This window comes from Biomphalaria glabrata, chromosome 18, assembly GCF_947242115.1.
Source record: "Biomphalaria glabrata chromosome 18, xgBioGlab47.1, whole genome shotgun sequence".
Taxonomy (NCBI): Eukaryota; Metazoa; Mollusca; class Gastropoda; family Planorbidae; genus Biomphalaria; species Biomphalaria glabrata.
The window spans coordinates 23,777,637-23,800,716 of NC_074728.1; the positions used below are offsets into that span (position 1 = coordinate 23,777,637).

A 23,080-nucleotide genomic window follows, 5' to 3' on the forward strand; every position below is an offset into this window, starting at 1 on the left:
ATTAGATTTTTCGCTTTCAGAAAAAAAAAAAAAGTAGCCGTTGCATCAGAACTTTGAATGGTCTAAAATGTTGTTATGTCGGATTTTCAATATCTTTTCTAGTTTACGAGATCTAAACGGGACAGACGGACAGATGGACAGGCGGACAGACATTTCACTCAAAACTAATAGCGTCTTTTCCTCTTTCTGGGGCCCCTAAAAACATCATAACTATAGAGAACCAAAATGTTCAAACACACAAGATATTAAAAAAGGTAGGTGGGTGTTTCAAAGGAATCGATCTCCCCCCAATGAGACAGATCTATGGCTAAAAAAAAAGACCTCTAACACACTCTGATAAGTTTCTACTTATATTGACCTACTTTGTTGTCAACAGGAGATACCATTGTCCCCATCCCTCCATGGGCAATGCCAAGAAATGAGCCGAAATATTGAAGTGAGCTTTATTCTCCAGAAAAACCTGGCATGAGAATCTGAAGTTTGCTTGCAGCGCATAGCTATTGCCCTTTTGCCCGTACTTTTCAAACCTAGAGGGGAAAAAAAAGGTTTATAGCATTATTTCCATAGCTAGTTAGAACTACTGTCTAAAAAATAATAAAGTTCCCCTTTCAGACCATGCGGTGTATAGGCCAGACCATTCGTTGAAGAAGGCCTCAACACTGACCTGCCACGTCACAAACTGTGGGCAGTTTATACCAATAGCTCGTTGCCACGTTGTACAAGCCTGTGACGTGGCAACAAGGTATTGATCTAAACCGCAGGTCAGTGTTCAGGCTTCTATATCAAATGGGCTCGCTATAGGGCACACAATGTAAAGGTTGTCTGTTTTTTGTGGCCCACGGTTAACGAGGGGCCATGTAGCCAGCGCAACGACTAACAGCCTTTACTTTTGCATTACTTATGTCAGGTACCTTTTATAGTTGGATGGACTCAGAGACGCCCTAATGATTCCAAAATTAAAAAAAAAAAACAAGTCTTCACCATGATTCGAACCTAGGACCATCCGTTAGGAAGCCAAACACTTTACCACTCAGCCACCGTTCCTCCCTACTGTCTTAAATGACTCTAAAAGCTACATGTTTTCTTTCTTTATTATGGTAAGACTGCCTGGTCCTGTTTTTGGCTGTAATCACAGTAGTCCATGGTACGAACTAACTCACCGCCGAACTGTACACATGTACCCATATGTTTTATTGAAGTTAGAAAATTACTTGTATTTTTATTTCCACATCTTGATTTTGGTTATAACAATCTATAATACTATTACTCCCAAAGCCTGTTCTTACCCACTACTATTTACTTCTGGATTAATATGTGGCTTTTAACCTTTAACCTTTTGCAAATGTTGACCTCTTATATGTATGTTTTTGAGGTCAAAGGTATAATTTTTAGTAGTATGACACACCGTTGATTTGTTACCTGGCAATATATTTTTTATTTTTGGCGAAACATCAGCCATTTCCGTTAATTACGAAATAATTCCAGTTAGACTGAACACATTTTAACGCCCCCCCCCCCACACACTTTTACATTTAGTTTGTGAATTTTGTAATTTGTGGCATTGCATATGGTCGACCCTTTCTCTTTACTGTCTGCGTTCTTTGTCTGTTTTGATGTCATAATTATATTTTATAATTGGCTTACTAAAAAAAGGATGTATATGTCTGCATAAAAAGTATTTTGTTTACTGTTGTATCCATGATCATTGTTGGAAAAAAACTATAAATGGTAATAAATGTCCACTATATAAGTAAAAACATTTTTAAAAAAATATTTAATCTAACATTGCTTATCAGCCCCCTCGTCAAAGCAAAAGCTTTTCAGTTACAAGTCTGTATACGAGTTTTGTAAACTTGAGATTTTTTGTTATTAGGTAAACGCAAGTCAGACATAACTTATTTAAAACATTTATGAAATTACTAGCTATAAACCCGTCAAAACTTTGATTAGAAAGATTGTTAACAAAAGAATAAAGAGTTTTTTTAATGAGTTTCTGCCGTTTCTTGGCAAAATAAAAAGAGTAAAAAAAAAGACCTCCTCTATGATGGCAGGGAATTACAGTGGATAGTGTTTGAACTCAGGACCATCCTAATGATAGTCCGAAGATCATACCACACGACCAGGCATTTATCCGTTAGTTCTTGGAAATAAAGAATTTAAGTTAAAAATATGATAATACATTCGAATAAGTAGAATTTTAAAATCTCGTTCTCAATGAAAAGGCAAATAAGAAACTTATTTATACACTAACAGTCATTAAATAACATTGGATTACTCGCTATATGATTGTTATGAACGGTGGTTGACTAGTTGCACCAAACTGCTTCTAGACAACTGAACCGCTGTAGGTGTAATATATTTAAACTTGTAAAAATTGAAATAACTCGAATAGCTTCTTTGTGTTATAGTAATGACATTTTTAAAACTAGAGATCAATAACTAAATGTGGTCGACTTTTGAAATAGTAGAAAAATGTTTCGTTTTAAAACAAAATCTAGCTCACTACTACAGCACGTCTTGTCACTCTGGCAATCTGGGGGGCGTCACTCTTACCTAAGACAGCTGACGACACATGCTTCTCATCTTGCATCATTCACAAACAATCTTCTTCCCATCATCACCATAGAAACACACACACACATACACACTACACAACAATGAACAAGGCTTATTTTAGTTAATATTTGTTTTCATTTACACTTGCATTGACCAAGGGATAGGCATTGAAAGAATCAATATATTCAGGAGCGGACTGGCTATATGGGCATTGAGGCGAATGCCCGGTGGGCCGGTACCTAAATGGGCCGGTAGGCCACCGAAAGGGCCGCATGGATGTCACTATGACACGTATTAAATTGTTAAAGGTTCTATAATATTCTCTTCTAAACGTGACCCTTTGAGCGTCGTTTAAGGAAATCTATCACAGACTCTACAGTGTAATACTAATTTAATCTAACACATTTTCCGATATAATGTAATATCTTACATCCGTAGACAGTGCTACTGGTAGGCTCCATCCCTTTAGGGCCGACACGTTTAGCGATTAAAAAGCAACATATGGCCTATATTTCTTATAAAGATATTAAGCATGTGTACAATTATCGATACATTATCATACTTAACAAGGATTTTGAGGACAGATAGACATAGAATTGGATGCCCATCATATTATATACAGTTTTTGGGGCTGATCGTATAGAAGTGCCCGGGCCGATTTTGACATCCAGTCGCCCCTGAATATATTGATCCATTAATACGCATGAATACTGAGGTCCTATAAACAGGCATGGACTAGGATCTGCATATAAAATGGTACAACTTTTTTAAAAATGTAATATACTTCATTTTATTGCCCTACTTTGATTTGGTTAGTCATTGTGAATTTAGTCGACTGTTTAAGACAAGCCGTACATTTCTTTTTATAGATAATGTTTTGTTTTTTTCAAAAGGAATATCAACGTTGAAAATTCGTTAACAATATGCACAAGATGAATAAAGCTTGCTTGAAAGCCAACATGTAGCAATATACACAAGACGAATAAAGCTTGCTTGAAAGCCAACATGTAGCAATATACACAAGACGAATAAAGCTTGCTTGAAAGCCAACATGTAGCAATATACACAAGACAAATAAAGCTTGCTTGAAAGCCAACATGTAGCAATATACACTAGACGAATAAAGCTTGCTTGAAAGCCAACATGTAGCAATATACACAAGACGAATAAAGCTTGCTTGAAAGCCAACATGTAGCAATATACACAAGACGAATAAAGCTAGCTCAAAAGCAAAGAGGTAGCAATATATGCAAGACAAATAAAGATTGCTTGAAAGCCAACATGTAGCAATATACACAAGACGAATAAAGCTTGCTTGAAAGCAAAGAGGTAGCAATATAGACAAGACAAATAAAGCTTGCTTGAAAGCAAAGAGGTAGCAATATAGGCAAGACAAATAAAGCTTGCTTGAAAGCCAAAATGTAGCAATATACACAAGACGAAGAAAGCCAACATGTAGCAATATACACAAGACGAATAAAGCTTGCTTGAAAGCCAACATGTAGCAATTTGCACATGACAAATAAAGCTAGCTCAAAAGCAAAGAGGTAGCAATATACGCAAGACGAATAAAGCTTGCTTGAAAGCCAACATGTAGCAATATACGCAAGACAAATAAAGCTTGCTTGAAAGCCAACATGTAGCAATTTGCACAAGACAAATAAAGCTAGCTCAAAAGCCAAGAGGTAGCAATATAGGCAAGACAAATAAAGCTGGCTTGAAAGCCAACATGTAGCAATATACACAAGACGAATAAAAGACAAAAAGGTAAAACATATTTATTATACAATATTTAGAATTATTAGTAGTGTAACTAGTCAAAGAAATTTTTAAAAAAATAACACACACCCGTAATTAAACTTTGGAAATGCAGTGTGCTTAGATATATCAAAATGAATATCTTCTTACCCAACGAATTCATGACTGAGTCTTGCTTGAGCTGGTCTTCCATTAGTAATGGTATAGTTATAGTCCGTACTCTGGTTCGACCATTTGGTAGATAATGTGACCTAATGGGAATAGATGCCTAGTATTTATAAGTAAAAAAAGGTTGTTTTGCATCTAGAAACAATAAACTACATGTTTATATTTTGAGAAACAACAGGAGGCTTCCAAAATAAACTAAAAATAGTCAAAGAGAAAAGCTAACTATAAAAAAAAATACTATTCAAAAGAAGCTTATATAAGTGAAACACTTATTATTATTTGGTAAAGTTTAATTAACATGTTTATATTTTGAGAAACAACAGGAGGCTTCCAAAATAAACTAAAAATAGTCAAAGAGTCAAGCTAACTATAAAAAAAAATACTATTAAAAAGAAGCTTATATAAGGGAAACACTGGACGTTTACAACCATATGTCTTAATATTGTAAGATTTAATTCTCTGTTTCTATATCAAATTTCATTAATTACCCCTTATTATTATTTGGTAAAGTTTAATTAATTCGTCTTTTCTTTTGGGACGATAAATAATTTGTTCTACTTGCTCAGAGTAAGAGAAATGACGTGTACAAAGTGCTGCCTTTAGGCGCTCAGTAAACACAGCTCGTACCTCGAGCCCCCTTCATAGGTAGCCAAGACAAGCCATGTTCAAGCGTACTTAGCCTCTCGACCACGCTTCCCAGATTACGCCTAGTGGAGCTACTTTCTAGGGGCTGGGAAAACACTAAGCATGAACCGGATATGTTCCACGGGCCGTAGTTAGGAAATCCGTGCTTTATCAACACACTGCGTCTGTGATCTTAAAATCATTCTAACTACTAATCATATGTGTTATAACCAATTTTGCAAATAATGAATTAGGACATTCGGGATTTCTATTGCAACTAACCAAAGTAATTCACCATAAGACATATGTAATAGAAGATTACTGAAAAAAACAACAACTTACATTAAAATTACCATATTCCAGGGTAAACAAGACAAAGTTGACAAATAATCTCCGCTGACCCTTTTGTCCAGGCAAGGCCACGACAAATCTTTTCCCAAAATTAGACACTCCTAGAGCGATGAATTATGAAGTAATTAGTTTAATCAAAGAAGTGTATACTTAATTAAGGTCTGCGTACTTAAGTTTTGAAATTCAGCTTTAACTGTTTCTTTCCTAACTGACGATACCAACGTTAATACAGTTGGAAAAATCTTAGGTCTTAACAGTCAGTATTATTTGTTTTAGGGGCCTGTCCTACATAAGGGATTTGATTGTCTTTTATTTATTCACGATGGTAATCCTATTGTTTTCATCCATATTGTGATGTTTATAAAGCTAAATAAAACAAAATGGGCTGCTAAATTGCATATTTAGTTTCCAATGTTTAGTTTCTTTTTTTTTTTCTTTTTTTTTTTTGACAAACTCTTATCTATATAAACAGAATTATAATTATGTAAACCTAGATAAAAACAAAAACTCAAGAGTACATTGCCATAAGAGTAACTACCTATTGGTTCCGGCTCCGGAGCTGCAAGAACTGTAGTTTGAAGAAAAGAAAAGAAATATCAATTATATTTTCTGCGGTATGATGCTAGTAGGTTTAAAAAGCAAAGTAAAGACAAAGGTCAAGGAATCGTTTTACTGGGAAGAAGGGCTATGTCTTATTGTGTAATATCCTAACTGGCCAGGGTGACTAAGGGGCAGTTGAAAGGAAATCTGGAAAGGAAGTTTTGTTTATGGAATAGAAGCCGATGACGCACATTAGAGAATTGTTTGTAAACAAATCAGAGAATGGGAGGAAAATTAGGTTCTACTGAAGAGACGGTATCTTTTCCGGAAAGATTATTTCTTATCTTATCTTATAAAATACAGGCGTTACTTTAGAAAATAAGATGATTACGTCCTATGCGTGTCACAGGGTCTATCTAATCACGAATGTTAATCAATGGCCTAAACTCAGCCAAGTCGTTTGTTTTCCTGGCTGATTCAGGCCACCCATTCCATGCTATATAAGCACTAGTGGAGATGGAGTGTTTGTATGAATTGTACCTAGCATATGAAACAAGGAATGCGCTTTTATATTATTATTATTGATATAAGGAATGCTGTCAATGAATATATAGTGTACATTTAAAGTAAGCAGATCTAGTATTATTAAGTCATGTGTTATTCTAGCACTTATAGATGCAAGTTTCTAAACTCTTTTGTGTGAGAATAAGTGTACCGAGTAGAGGATTAGTTGAGGTACTATTTTATAAACTAAAGACTTAATACATCTTCTTCTTCTTCTTCTTCTTCTTCTAGCCAGCTTTATTGCTGCTGAGCTGTGAGCTCTTTTGCAGACTGTGCCAAGGAAAAATAGTGTGCTGTTCTCTTCAGTTGTTCAGCACTGCCGTAGGTCATGTTGGGCTGTAGTGGAAGTAGGGTCTGCCTAAGGTGGATTAGGGAGGGGCATTCAAAGAGGATATGGTTTACGGTTTCAAAGGGGTGGGCGCAGTGTCTGCAAAGGGGGAGTTGTGTGGAGTTTATTTTGTTCAGGTGGTAATTTAATAGTGGTGTGTGTCCTGTTCTTAGTTGGAAGATTGTAGATTGTTCTTTGCGGGGGAGAAAGTTAATACTGTCTAGTTTGTTAGGCGTAGTCATTTCTTTGTACATGGCTCTGCCTGTGTTTCCTGATGCCCATTGGTTGAGCCTGAGGAAACACCCAGCCTACACTAAATGCCAAGACTTAATACATACCCAGGCACACACAAAAAAATGTGTGATATCTGTTGCGCATATCTACTTAGCATCCTTATCTGTCCTGACCTTCCTTCAGGGAATAGTACCAGGAAAAAAAGAAGAAGAGGTAGACAGAGAAAGAAACAAAAAGAAGACAACATTGAAAGAGTTTCTATTTAAAGCAGAAGACGGAGAGGTATGGGAGAAAAAAAAACGGTCATCAGATCTTGTGTGGAGCCCAACGGTGCAACATACTAAGGTCGATCTGTCCTTTGTGTTCGTAATTAGCAGATCACGGTGTTAATTAGGAGCATAAAGTGAAGACAAGCGGCGCTACCTGGAAGCACTAGGGGGAAACAAATATGGTGATTAGAATTGCGTTATGAATCGTTATGAATCGAGACCACTCGTTAGACAAGGCCTCAACAATGAACCTCAACGTCACAACCTGTGGGCAGTTTAGACGTCGTACAATCCCCTTGAGTTGAGTTTGAGTTTTGAGTTAGGCACCATCGGCACAATTTAGGCCATGTCGTGCCCGTAATCCTTTAAGGATCACTCTCCCTTTACATAACCAGGGCTAAATTCTATACAGTTAAATCATTAAAAACAAGGTCTATTCACAGTAAAAATAGTAAAGGTAGTAAAAATTTAATCATTTGGTAAAAATGTTATGTAAATATTACATGTTCACAGTTGAAAAATCAGATCTTCGTAGACAACCCCACCTCCCGGACAAAGCCCAGTACCTTCCCAGGGTCGACATTATCGAATAGTGTTTTTAAGTTGTGTGCTCTAAAATATTTCTTCCTGACATCCTGGTATCTGGGACAATCAAAGAGGATATGCTCCACGGTGAGGCGAGAGTCACAGTACTCACAAAGTGGGGGCTCCTCTCTCTTCAGCACAAAAGAGTGCGTGATGTAGGTGTGGCCAATCCTAAGTCTGGAAATGGTTGTGCTACCACGCCTTTTCAGACCCTTAGATGTGCCCCCCCCCCCTTTGACAGAGAGCTTTCACAACCAACTAAGAAAACACGTATATAGAGGTGTATGTAATAGCAGGAAGGATTCGAATCCAGGACGATCGAGACTATAGTCCATAGTACAAACCACACGACCAGGCAGTCATCTAGTCTTAGATAACGCAATTGTATAAAATGATGTGCAATTTGCAGATCTGTCTCAAAATGCCAATTTCCCAGAAAACCAATTGCACAATAATTACTAACGTCAAAATGCTTTAAAACGTACCTGTCTGTTCAGTTATAAAAATGGTTAGTAACACATGGCTTAAAATGTTTAGTCCTAAATAGCACGGATGTACCATCTCTTGACCAAATACAGGGTCAAACTTCACTGTAAAAAGAAATACAGGCAGTATGAACTTGATATTTTAAACAATATCGTACACTCTTTATTTTAAGTATACAATGTCCTGCTTGAAGCAAGACCATAGGTGCATCCTCGGCTTTACAATAAACAATAACAAAACATATTTATACTTGTAAAAAACTATAACCTCACAAGTAGGTCTTTCCTCAGAGGCATAGCGAGGGTAGTGAGAGGAGGTTTCACCATTCCCCGGCATCAGTCTCAAACAGGGGCGGACTGGATGTCAAAATTGGCCCAGGCATTTCTATACAATCAGGCCCATAAATGGACCTCATTCACCAATCGTAAACAAACAACATTTAGCCACGTGGTGCTCTATCTCTTCTATATAATTTAGGATCTCATGTTTAATTAATGATGGTTGTCACGTGACATTTTTTCCCGTTGTTTTATCAATAAGATCACGTGACTAAATGTTTGTTTACGATTGGTGAATGAGGTCCATTACATATCTTTTGATGGACATCCAATTATAGGTCCTCAAAATCATTATATTACTTTAAGCATCGATAACTGTTCACATGCATACAATGAGCTCTATATTTCTATATTAAAAAAAAGATAGCCTTTATGTTGCTTTTTATTCGCCCAGTGTGTAGGCCCTAAAAGCATACTAGTAGCACTGTCTACGGATGTAGGCTATTACATTTTTTCGAATACTTTATTAAATTAAATTACAATTACACTGTAGAGAGATTTAGGAGGGGGCCCCGTTTGTAAAAGAATATTATAAAACCTGTAACAATTTAATACATAGTGGCATTCATGCGACCCTTTCTGTGGTCCTACTGGCCCTTTTGGGTACCGGCCCACCGGGCATTTGCCCGTATGCCCATATAGCCATTCCGCCCCTGGTCTCAAAAAAGAGCAGAAGTTCTCCATAAATAACAAGAAATTTTAAATTAAAAATATTTAACAAATAAAGATGTATAATCAATGAACGAACTTTTGCACATAATTACTCATTTCGTTACTGGGACTGTGTTATAGACTACAAATTAGCTTGATCAGTCACATCAGATTCTGGCACGTCACAAGAGGAAACCAAAGCCATTGACTCACACGGGCGTATCATGTCTCCAACCAGGACGTTATAAAACCGGCCAATATGCACAGCATCTGTGCTCTTCTTGCACAGAGATGACTACGCTGTAACTCACGTGCCAGATGGAAGAATCCCTTAAGACATACTATACGCTGAGCTTTCAGAGTGAGTCAGACCCAAGAGGCGCCCAAGACCAACCTACAGAGATGTCTGCAAGCGAGACATGAGAACCACGGGCATCGACTAAAGTATGTGGGAGGAGATAGCCCAAGACCGGACAGCATGGAAACAGACTGTATATGCTGCTACGAACTTCACTGCGAGCCAAGGAAACGAAACTGTATCAGTCAAGAGAAAGAAAAAGAAAGCTGCCCTGTAAGTCAGCCCTAGGACAGATGCATATACACGCACGAACTGTGGCAAACTCTGCCGCTCCCAAATTGGCTGGATCAGTCACATCAGATTCTGCCACGTCACAAGAGGAAACCAAAGCCATTGACTCAAATGGGGGTATCCATTGTCTTCTAGGACCTAAGAAGCCATATGACTCATATCATCATAATCATGTCATATGTATTTATATATTCCAGTCTAGATATAATATATAGATCTTGGATCCAAACTAAGATAATCTTTTCATCTTGCATGAACGAATTTGAAATATAGAAGTAAAATTTAATTTAACCAAAATCGTATTTACCTTTAAAATAACATTAATTGTTTAGTTTCCTTATCTAGTATCTCATATCCACAGCGATGCCCAATGTGATGTTGCTAGTTCAGGCTGTCTTGAAGTCAACCAATTACTCTGCAATCGTTTGGGTGTAATTGTCCGGGTGTATTACGTGTAGTTGCACAACAATACAAACAAGAACTGGCACATCGATTTTAACTAGTGAAGAGATGTAGTCGACTCTGATGAACTATTCAACATGTATTTATTATGATAAAAGGGCCACAGTAGAAGTCTCTGTCACTAAACACGTCGTTACCCTGGAATGTTCTATCGCTAACTGATTTTCCGGTCTCTAACCCAACATATCCCAAACGTCACTAGTCCCGTTCAATATGCGTCTACTATGGTGCGTCGCTAAATAACTAAAATAACTAACCTATATAAATAAGGTGTCTAACAGATTCCTCCCCCCCTTGAAAAAAAAATATGTCAATATTTTTCCACTACTGTCAAGTCTTACAAGGGCATTTTCAATTTAAGGGGAAGACCACAAACATAAAATCTTGATCTCTTCATCTTGACATCTTCATCTTGACAGTTCCTCATATTCATGTCAATGTTCATAACAGTTCATAACATTCCAGAATCATCTTCATTGGTATACAGTTCATCATAGAGGAAAATGTGGCATCCTATGGGCATGTCCTACACATCTCAAATGTTCTTCACTGGCAGTAATCTGATAAAATACAATATTTCAAAAAACAATTACAGACTTTATTTACACATTCAATACATTTTTTCTTACCACCCTTTTATACGCTTTTGTCCATTTTTCTTTTATACTCACCCTTTTCCATAGAACTAACTTTCGTCAATGATATATGAAATGATTCACACAAAAAAAATATCCATACTTACTTTTAAATGCTTAACATCAACTTTACTTATCTCCCTTTTCATAACATATAAATGGTGTCAATATATTAATATATATTACATAATCAATATAATCATAGTTTATTTACAAAACTGTTTCACTTCAATGTCATTCTAGACAATAAATCAGCTACAATATTCACAGCTCCACTAATAGCTTTCACTTCAAATTTATACTCCTGTAGTGCTAAGAACCATCTATAAACACGACTGTTTTTCATGCTCTTTTGCTGTATATACTGAATAGGTTTATGATCAGTTAATAATATGAATTTCCTTCCTATTAAATAGCTCTCTAGCTTAGTAATTACCCATATTACAGCTAAGGCTTCTCTTTCAATGACACTATATTTTTTCTCTGCCTCTGATAATTTTCTGCTTACATATAATATAGGATGTAAGTTATCATAGTTCTGCATTAAACAACCACCAATAGCATTACCAGATGCATCAGTTGTGACATAAAATATTTTGTCTTTATCAGGTAGTCTTAATATTAGTTCATGACTAAAAACATCTTTAATTCTGTCAATAGCTTTCACACATTCCTCATTACAAACTACTTTTTGAGGTTTTCCTTTTTTAAGTAAGTCATTTAGTGGATTCACTATTTCTGCTAAGTTTTTTATAAACTTTCTGTAATAATTTACTATTCCCAATATACTTTTAATTTGTCTTTTTGTTGTAGGTATTTCAATATTAAGTACTTTCTTTATGTTATCTTCAATAGGGCTAATCATGTTGTTATTTATTTTATGTCCTAAGAAAATTATTTCCTCCAATCCTATTTCTACTTTTTCTGCTTGAATTGTAAGTCCACTTTCTTTTATTATTTTGAACACTTCTTTTACATCTACCAAATGTTCCTCCCAACTATTATTAAAAATACATATGTCATCTAAATAGCAAATAACATTTTCTTTGTTTCCAATTATCATGTTCATCATTCTATTAAATGTGGCAGGTGCATTTACTAATCCAAAACTCATATAATTCCATTGAAAAATACCATATGGTGTTACAAATGCTGTGTAAGGTTTAGCATTTTCTGTTAAAGGTATTTGCCAATAACCTTTAGTTAAATCTAATTTAGTAAAAAATTTTGCTCCATTTAATTTATGTAAAATATCCTCTATATTTGGCATTGGATATGGGTCAAATTCTGTGATGTTGTTAAGTTTCCTATAATCAATACATAACCTTATATCTCCATTCTTCTTTTTGGCTATCACAATTGGTGAAGCATAAGGAGATGTTGATGGTTCAATTATACCTGATTCTAGTAAATTGTCTATTTCTTTCTTTACTTTGTCTTGTAAATGTAGCGGTATTCTATATGGCTTAAGCTTGATAGGTTTTGTGTCTGTTACTTTAATGTCATGTTTAATAATATTAGTTTTTCCTGGTATGCTGGAAAAAATTTCTTTGTATTCCTGTATTATTTTAGTTATATCTTTTGACTTTTCCTTAGTTAAATTATTAAGATTAATCTTTTGCCAAGTTTGATTCTCTTTTGTTTCTATTACAGGTATTTCCTTAATATCATTTTCATTATGATTTTCATTTGTTATTATCATCAAGCATTCTTCTCTTTCTGAAAATTTATTTTCTATTTCCTCCTGAATGTTTTGTATCAACTCATCTTCTCTATCATGATATAGTTTCAAATTATTTATGTGATATGTTTTAACTTTCCCATTTATTTCAATTTGATAATTGACATCACTAATTTGTTTTATCACCTTAAATGGACCTTTCCATTGTTTACCAATTTTATTTTTCAGGTCATTTATTAATATTAATACGTTGTTTCCTACTTCTAGTGTTTTCAATTGTCTTTTCTTATTTAGATTCTCATGAGCACTTTGTTTATATTTCTTATTGTTGTTATATGCTTGAGTCCATATTTCTTTCAATTCTGTTGTGATTGTTGTTTCACTGTCATTATTTAATTTATTCTCATTGTCTATTAGATTTTCTTTAAAAACATCTAATTCATCTCTGGGTTTTCTTCCATGTATTATTTCATATGGTGAAAATTGTGTTGCTTCATGGATGTTGTTTCTATGAGCAAATAGTACATAGTTAATGTAATGATCCCACTTGTTCTGATTATTCTGAATTATCTTTGTTAGTGATCTTTTTAATGATCCACCATATCGTTCACATAAACCGTTACTCTCCGGGTGGTAAACCGAAGAGTATATGTGCTGTATATTGTATTGTTTAGTCCATTTCTTAAATTGTTCTGACTTAAACTGAGATCCCTGATCACTCAATATAATTTTAGGTATACCATGTCTTGTAATTACTTTTTGAGTTATGGCATTAATGATATTTTCTGCACTTGTATTTGATAATGGGATTGCCTCTGGGTATCTACTAAACATGTCTATTACTGTTAGAATGTATTTGTTATTATTTTCAGTTTGAATTAAAGGACCTATTAAATCAATAGATACTTTCTGAAATGGTGCCGTAGGTTCATCCATTTCTTGAATAGGTGCTTTATTCACTAGGCTTTTGTTAGATCTCTTTTGACATATGTCACATGAGTTTATGTATTTGTTGATTGTTGCTTTCATTTTGGGCCAAAATACTTGTTTTGACAAGTTCCTATAACATTTCTTTACTCCCCTATGTGCTGCTAAATTATTATCATGTGTCATGATTAAAACATCTTTCCAATATTTCTGTGGTAAGACAAGTTGTTTTATTTTCTTGTTATCATTACTTGTTTGTCTAAACAATATTTTATTCTCTATACAAAATTTCTCCATTGGATTATTATTGTTTTTATCTGATATTCTTGAATAAATTTTCCCAATAATATTGTCATTCATTTGTTCTAATGCAAATGTGGGTGTTGTTTCTTTTTCACTTTGAGATATTTGTGTTTCCAGACTATTTTGTGTTTCATTTTCTATCTCACTTTCCTTAACATCTGTATTTTCTATTTGTATTACATTACTGGTTTCTTTTTCTTCATCCTTACTTATTACATTTATTGTATTTTCCTGTTTCTCATCTTGTTTATCCATTGATCTTGTTATTACCATACTTGTTATATTTTGTGTTTCTATGTTTCCATGATTTTGTCTTATGTTTTTGTATTTGTTTTGCCAGTCTTCTAATTCTTTTCTTGAACATTCTTTAACTCCTTTTATGTTTCCTACTAACATATCATATCTCATTTCTGGTATTGCAATGCCATCACAATAACCAGTGAAAAATGGAGTTTCAATGTACACCCTTATAGCTTTAAATTCCCTTACAGTGCCATCTGCTAATTCTACTTTCTTAGTAAACCCTTTATACCAATGAGGTTTGACAAATTTAGTTTTTACTGCCAAAGTGTTACAACCTGAATCCCTGATTAATTCCACCGGAATTCTATCTACAAACCCTGGGTACACTGCAAAATTGTTCCTATTTCCTTCCATGAAATATATCCTATCTGTACCTTTATTTTTGTATTCCCTACTGTAACTCCTATTTCTATAATTTCCCCTGTCATTCCTATCTCTACTCCTATATCTACTGTTATTTTGTTCATTGTATCTATTTCTACTTCCAGATCTACTATTCCCTCTTCTACAGTTAGCTGCTATATGACCTTTTCCTTGACATTTAAAACAGGTTATTTCACTATATTTTCTATTTCCACTATTTGATCTGTTTCTATTTCTACTTCTATCAACATTTTCTTTGGTGTATCCTATTAAATCTACTTTGCTCTTATCTCTATCAGAAAATGGTTTATTTGGATATGCATTTTTGTATACTCTCATTATCTCTGTTATTTCATCTATAGTTTTTGGGTTTCTTTCTCTAATAAAAGATTGTAATTGAGGATCACATTTATTTACAAAGTTGTCCACTAGAATAAAATTTTTTAATCCTTCATAAGAGTTTGTTACTTTTTCTAATTTTACCCACTTATTGAAAAAATCCTTTTCTATATTAATGGTAGTTTGGGGTTCTATTCCTAATGATGGTATATTGTCAAAGTATTTCTTTCTAAAAGTTGTAGCATTATGACCATAGGCATTTAATAATTCTCTTTTTAAAACCTGATAGCTATCATCAATATGATGGTCATGATTTTGGCATATTGTTAGAGCTTGACCATGAACAAAGTCTATCAGTATTTCAGACCACTCTTCTTCAGGCATATTAAATGTAGACATTTTTGCCTCATATCTTTTCAGAAAATCACCAATGTCATCCTTCTGTTCATCAAAACTTTGTATCTTTCTCTTTAGCCATGTCTGCGAATTAGGGTTGTCTCTTTGAGTGGTATAATTATTTGAGTTATTTGTGTTATTTCCTTGTTCAGTTTGGGCTCTGGCTTGTGCTGCATCCAATCTCATCTTCTCCATTTTAGCTTCATGTTCTCGGTCCTCTTTTTGCTTCTCATATTCTTCCTTTCTGATCCTATCTTGTCTCTCTATCTCTTGTCTTTGACGTTCTTCTTGTCTTTCTATCTCTTGTCTTTGACGTTCCGTTTCTTCCTTCACCACTTGCTGTACATAAGCTGCTAAGTCCTTTCCTTTTAACTCCATGGCCTTTCCATCCTGCATAGCTGTTTCCTTAACCTCCTTAAGGTCCACATATGATGATGTAGCCATTGTGTTTTATATTTTATATATATTTTTACTTGGCCTATATTAGTTATGGCTATACTTTAAACTTATTTTATATTTAAGTTTTTCCACACTTTTATACAAATTTTAAATGGTATGTCTCTATCTATAGATTTAGTAAATGTATAAATCTAGTCTGAGTTATTATGGTTATATTCAAATCTGTATATTAGATCTAGTATTACACACAAATTTAAATCTAGTATATTATAGTATGTATAATAATACTATTTAGATCTATAGTTATCAAGAGCACTATGACTTTTAGATCTAGTATGAATAACTATGATCAATTTTAAAATCTGGTATGACTGAAGTCACAGTGAAGTGTTTAGAGTAAATTCAAAGACTGTCTAGAGTCTAGATCTAGAGTAGATTATGGTTCTATTTAACCATATAAAACAGATACGTTCATAAAATGTCAAATATATCTTCAACAAGATATATATATCTAGAATGTACTACCTTCATTCATCTTCAACTTAATAATATTTCAAAGTAGAGTCTAGATAATTAAATTGTACCAAAGAGATGTACAAAATTTGCAGATCTATATTTAGCCAGACGACAGTGTTTGACTACATAGCCAGTTTCGGCATTATTCTCATGGCAAAATCATAATTGATTTTAACCGCTCAAACTAAAATTATTTTAGTCTGATTCACAGTAAAAGAATCCTACCCGCACTTTCTATCATTAAGTGAAAAAAAAAAAATACAGATCTAATTAAATTAATAAAAATAAATAATTTAAAATAATATAAACAAATGAAATAATTAAATGAGACTATCACTATGGGTTGGGATGTGACAATATGGCACACAATGATAACGTCACGAAGTAACCAGGCAACAACGGATATGACGTTTACACAAACAAAACAAATTACAATCCTAAATATATAATATAGCTTTTCATCTAAATTACGTCTTCTACCCCGACGGGTTTTAAGGCGCACCACCTGATTTTACTCAGGCTAACGTACCAAATTTAGACAAAATCTATTTCTAAGGGCAATCTAAACATATACTAATAAGAAAAATGGCACTTAGCTTTTGATAAGAAAGATCCCTTTGTTCGGACTCCCGAATATGCTAGATCACAACAAATTCCACTGCCTCTCTTCCAGTTCTGACTCTGTTCTCCGGTGCTACCAGTATCCCACGTAATGCCACAGATGTCCTGATATGCCACAGCAAAATGTTCCAGTTTCTTCGACGACTGTTGATGAGCGTATGTGTAGTTCCGACGACCTTGTGTACACAGTTACTGACGAATAGGTTAACGGTTCTTCTGGCGATGACTTGACTTGTGTAGACGACTACTGACAAATAACAGTCTCTTGACGGCAACTTGATCTGGACGACTGACGAATAACGAATTTCTTGACGATGACTTGATCTGGGCTGACGAATAACGACTTTCTTGACGATGACTTGATCTGGGCTGACGAATAACGACTTTCTTGACGATGACTTGATCTGGGCTGACGAATAACGGTTCTCTAAAATAGTTCACTGCCTCTGCTGCTACTCTGGTAGTACGACGAAGTTTGCTGTTGTACTCTGCTTCACTAGACCAACTGTCCAATGTAGACTAGGTGAAACCAAGGTCACCTCCGACGACGTTCCGTTAGACGATTAACGGTTTTCAACGAAATTAAGTGGATGTAGCTGTTTCCACAACTTCACTGCTAACAAGTCTAGATATGGTCTAGACCGACGAATACTAGATATATCAATGTTCAGTACTGATAAAGATTACTTCACTAACCTTCCAAAGGTTAAACACAGTGACCGTTATAAACGTGGCAAGCAACCGGTTCAATGAGCAAACTGCTCCACAAGAATCTCTCCAAGGGTAAGACGACAGAGCGATTTCGATTTAGTTAGCTACCAAACTTGTAGTACTCACAATACTTCTGACAGCGGGCAAACTGTCCTTCTCGAAACTGACGAGGTAAAACTTGATACTCAACGTGGCTCCTACGACGAAGAAAAAATATGTCCAACAGGTTCACTAACGATCTCTCACCCGTTATGAATGAACGGTTTCTCTGGTTGTAGGTCGGTTCAGCATATGAAGATCAGGCGTTGCGATGATTACGGTCCTGACGAAGGTCACCCTGAGTTAACGGCTCGTTGAACGTGCGATCAAACAGACGACGACTGTATGTAGATCTAGAACAAAGTCACCCTGCGATACTGCTGTGTTCAGCCGTACTCCGATGAAATCTTATATCTTCGAGTGCACGACCCTCACCTGAGTAAACGTTCTGCTTCGAGGTCCGGTACGATGTTCGGCTTCGAGGTTCGGCTTCGAGGTTCGGCTTCGAGGTTCGGGTAATCCGGGCTTCGGGCGTCGGGGGTCGCCACTGTGATGTTGCTAGTTCAGGCTGTCTTGAAGTCAACCAATTACTCTGCAATCGTTTGGGTGTAATTGTCCGGGTGTATTACGTGTAGTTGCACAACAATACAAACAAGAACTGGCACATCGATTTTAACTAGTGAAGAGATGTAGTCGACTCTGATGAACTATTCAACATGTATTTATTATGATAAAAGGGCCACAGTAGAAGTCTCTGTCACTAAACACGTCGTTACCCTGGAATGTTCTATCGCTAACTGATTTTCCGGTCTCTAACCCAACATATCCCAAACGTCACTAGTCCCGTTCAATATGCGTCTACTATGGTGCGTCGCTAAATAACTAAAATAACTAACCTATATAAATAAGGTGTCTAACACCAAACACAAAGCCATGTAAGAAAAGTAAAAACTTCAAGCGACGTTCAACATTGGTGCTGTCATGGTGCGAATTCACAGCGTGAGAATACAAAAAGAATACGAGACATTAAAACTTAAAGCTACACATTTTTTAGCGGCCCCCGTACGGGGAAAAGCCCTTATTAGGTTTGTGCAAAATGTCCGTCTGTCACACTCAGATCTCAAAAACTAGAAGAGAAATGAAAAATATTATTTCACCATGCGATGCGGTTTAGTTGGAAATGCTACTTTTTGTTTTCTAAAAGCAAACCTTTTAGCTTATAAAATTAATTATGCAAGCGATTTTTTCAAAAAAAGTACACTGATTCTAAAAATATACATAAATGTGAGAGAGATAATGTTAAAATATGTTAACAAAGAAATATATATTTTTTAAATATTATTTTTAGTCAAATATATTTATAAATTGTACAAGAAATGTTCACAACAAAAATAATATTAGTTAACTTTGTTTTTCCTGGTCAACTGTCTGCTAAAATTAAAAAAAAAACGTTTAGATTATAAAAAAACAATAACACTAAAAGATAGTGAAAATCTTATTTAACCTTTAATTTTCCTTCCGAAACATTGCAATAGTTTTTTTGTTTTACGTTTCGGATGTTCCTTCAGAGTTTAAGATAGTTTACTTCCTAGTCCAAACTAGATAGTAGTTTTCCAACAAAAAGCTGATAAACATTCAGATCTGCCTTTTAGACTTACTATCGACTTGCAAAATATCGCTTTTTTAAGGTTGAGATAGATTTAAATCTATATTTAAACATCAGTCAAAGCAAGACTAAGATACTTGCAAAACACAAACACTGCACCTCAAGTAAGCATTAATGGCCAACCACTAGAAATTGTTGATCACTTTTGTTACCTTGGCTCCATCATATCCAACAACACTCTACTGGATAAAGACATAAACAACAGGATAGCCAAGGCAATGGCCACCATGTCACGGTTGCAGAAAAGAGTCTGGAACAACATATTGCTGACTATCAGTACTAAAGCCCTAGTCTACCGGACCTGTGTGTTGAGCAACTTGCTGTGCGGAAGTGAAACATGGTCAACTTACTCATGGCAGGAAAAAAAGCTGAATGTCTTCCACCTCCGATGCCTAAGGCGGATCTTTAAAATAAGGTGGCAAGATAAGATAACCAATGAGGAAGTGCTACAAAGAGCAGGGTGCCAGGACACCCGCTGTGTTATTAGCAGCAGACGCCATGGCTGGCTTGGCCACGTTCGTAGAATGCCAGTAGGTCGACTTCCACAGGACATCCTGTATGGTGATCTAATAGAAGGCAGGAGAGCCGCTGGTCGCCCACTTTTACGGTATACGGATGTATGCAAACGCGACATGAAGCTCTTCAAAATCGACATTGGCAACTGGGAAGAGGTGGCACTGGACAGATCCACATGGAGAGAGAGCATAAAGGAAGGGTCACGGATTACAGATGTCATACACAACAGAAGCAGAAAGAAGGGTGAAAATGCACTAAATGATTTGCTACGGCTTGCAATTAAGTTTGAGAAAAAAATGTAGCTGGCTTTCACTGCAGATTCAATCTCGTTGTTCAGTTTAACAAGTACTATTTTTCAATTCAAGTAGCTTGTCATCTTTTATTTTACAGCGTAATAGTTAAACATTATTTTGATAATTTTTGAGGTGGCCCCCGAACGCTGTGTTTGACATGCCTGCTGTAAATTATTCCACCGTAACATTTATGTTTTGTAAATATTTAACTCTCCTGCCTGGATACGTTGCAGATGATTATCCCGAAGTCCTAATTATAAATATTTACATTATATCGGTATCTGATATGCTGTTAGAAATGTTTACAGTATTGAGTAAAATGTAATCTTTTCAAAATCTTGGTTTGGAGACCTCGTCCTCGTTTGGTTAAAGTATGTTTCTATATAGCTACAGCCGAGCATCATTCGTTGATCTTACATCTCTCGATGTTTTGCGTAATGTCAACATTGCAATTTATTATGTCAGTTAACATGTACTTTATATTGCCTTGCCTAAGGGACATAACCTTCTTCTTTATCTGTATTTTGTTTTTACTTTGTAAGCTCCCTTAGTTCCCTGAATCTTATACTCAATACCTGCCACATATTTATTTTGATGATCTCCTTCCCAGTAGGAAAGGGGTTCTCAACCTGTGGATTATATATATAATCAAGAAGTGAAATGATTGTATTAAGATCTAAAATAATTGCTCATCATTGATTGATACTTAAGCCGTGAATGGAAGAGTGTTCCTATGTCTGACTACTTATATCCTTAGCTGCTAGCCCGTGGGTCGTCTTCTGGCGGTCGTAGGACTGGCACTCAGAAGGATGAGTCATCCGGCTCTGTCTTAGGACGTCGGTTCGGGATGTTCTCTATGCTGTAGGCAAGCTGGCTCTAGGGCCGCTGCCTGTTTAGCACTAGAGAGGGTTTGTGGTGCAGACTAAGTTGTAGTGGGGTGGACCTCTCAGCTGTGGTTTCTAGCCTTGAGTGGAGATCTTACAGAGGTAGGTACCAGTTACAGAAATATGTTTCAGATACATCAGTCAGGTACAGCAACCAGGTATAGCAATCGGGTACAGCAATCGAATGTAGCAACCAGGCCGTTTGTCCCTAATGAAACCTCACAAAATAAACTTCCTAACAGAGGAGACTGTATGAATTCTAGCGGGCCTAACTTAGAATGCTTTGGTCTCTCTCTATATATAGATGGGACTTTTTGTTTAACGGGTGGGGATGAAAGCTAGGTGATTTTCTCACATGTATCTATGCACTGGACATGTCAGGCGTCATGTCCGATTTATGGCCTGTACTGTCAGAGTAGGGACTAAGGCGAATATGTATCTGTCCAGCCCGAGTGCAAGGCTATTCTTAGAGCGGTGCGTATCCTGCGGGGGGTGGGGAGGGAGAAGGAAAGGTGCGAAGTTATTAAGTCTCTGTGGGTAGCGCGGATGCAGAGTCTTTTGTCTTGTTGGTCACCCGTCAAGGGCCAATATTTAAAGCTTAGCCCTAGTGAAATTAGTTTATGTTTTCAAATCGCGCTACGTCCCGTGCGAAACAATATCTCTATCTGGACGAGGGGAGATAAATCCTAAAAGAAATTAGTTATGGGTGGACAATAAAATAATTAATAAAGTTAAAAATTAAAGTTTCCCGCGATTTGCTGGGAAAAACTCAAATGAACTTTTGCATGCAAGTTTCGTATCATCACAACGAATATGACACGCTGTTAGACTTAGTAATAAAGACTAATATTAAAGATACTTTAGTAAAATCACTAAATTTAGAAAACCTTCAGGATAGAAGACTTAAAAGTAAAGTAGCAATTATACATAAAACACTGAACCATAATCTTCAAATACAAAAACAAAATTTAATAAAATACTCAGAAAGACACAAAGATAAAGGCACATTCCTCATCCCATATGCTAGGACAAATTTTTACAAATGCTCCTTCTTCCCTAGTGCTATTAGAGCATGGAATGGGTTGCCTGGTGCAGAACGTAATCATCTACTTTTTTAAAGTAACGTCTGCATTTTATAAGTTTTATGTCAAGTGTTTTTGTCCATCAATTCCATTCTCTAATGGCACCAGGGAAGAAAGAACACTTATATGTATTTGTCTTTGTGTCTTTCTGAGTATTTCATTAGGTTTTGTTTGTCTTCTTGTAAGTTATGGTTTAGTGTTTTATGTGTTATGGCTACATATTCTTTAGAAATAAATTGGATACAAAATTGGGATATTTATATGTATTATTAAGAAAAAATACAAATTTCTGAAATGTAAACATTTTTTAGATATAAACAAATGTTTTTTGTTTTTTTTATCATTGAACAATAAAAAAAAAGTCTTCATTTTTAGGTTAACATTTTATAAACAATAAATAAAGTAAGAACGCCAAAGAATTCGCAAAACATGATCAGTCATGAAATCAAATCGTAACATTATAATTAAAAACTCGAACAATATATAAAAAAAAATATTTTTTAAAAGACAGTACCTCTATTTTACAACTTAAATAAAGATATCAGGCAGTACAAATAACATTCACAGTTAATTACAAAAATTATAGAACCATTTTTGTTTAAAAATCACATGAACACAAGCCGAATAATGGGAACAAAATATATTATATGAAATAAACCATATATATTATATATATCAAATTTTATGAGGTAATATTTTGTCACTTCATTATTTAATCGAATATTATAAATTACAGACGTTTCTTCAAATAATAAGATAGTATTATACTAATAATAAATAATAATAATAATAGACTTTATTGTCCCTATGGAAAGTTGTCTTACAATTTGTGCATTACACCAAACAAAACATTGTAACTATAAAAAAAAAAAATGTACATTCACATTCATTCATTTATAGGTC

At 35.3% G+C, this 23,080-nt stretch overlaps 1 protein-coding gene and 1 long non-coding RNA gene across 2 annotated transcripts in view; both read right to left on the reverse strand.

Annotated features, from left to right (window-relative positions):
• The window catches only part of LOC106059397 (uncharacterized), a 62,294-nt gene extending 51,884 nt beyond the window's left edge, over positions 1 to 10,410 (reverse strand). Inside the window, exons 1-6 of the mRNA XM_056016943.1 lie at positions 10,349 to 10,410; positions 8,463 to 8,567; positions 5,996 to 6,025; positions 5,449 to 5,558; positions 4,465 to 4,565; positions 363 to 527 (exon numbers count right to left, since the gene is read on the reverse strand). Of these exons, the coding sequence (XP_055872918.1) occupies positions 363 to 527; positions 4,465 to 4,565; positions 5,449 to 5,558; positions 5,996 to 6,025; positions 8,463 to 8,538 (482 nt within the window). The 5' untranslated portion in view covers positions 8,539 to 8,567; positions 10,349 to 10,410. The remainder of the gene's footprint in view (positions 1 to 362; positions 528 to 4,464; positions 4,566 to 5,448; positions 5,559 to 5,995; positions 6,026 to 8,462; positions 8,568 to 10,348) is intronic.
• A 159-nt stretch (positions 10,411 to 10,569) lies between these two features.
• LOC129923910 (uncharacterized) lies at positions 10,570 to 18,649 on the reverse strand. The gene is made up of 2 exons (XR_008775857.1): positions 16,375 to 18,649; positions 10,570 to 11,063 (listed from the first exon to the last, which is right to left on the reverse strand). It is a non-coding gene; the product is annotated as an uncharacterized LOC129923910 (long non-coding RNA).
• Between the last annotated feature and the right edge of the window lie 4,431 nt (positions 18,650 to 23,080).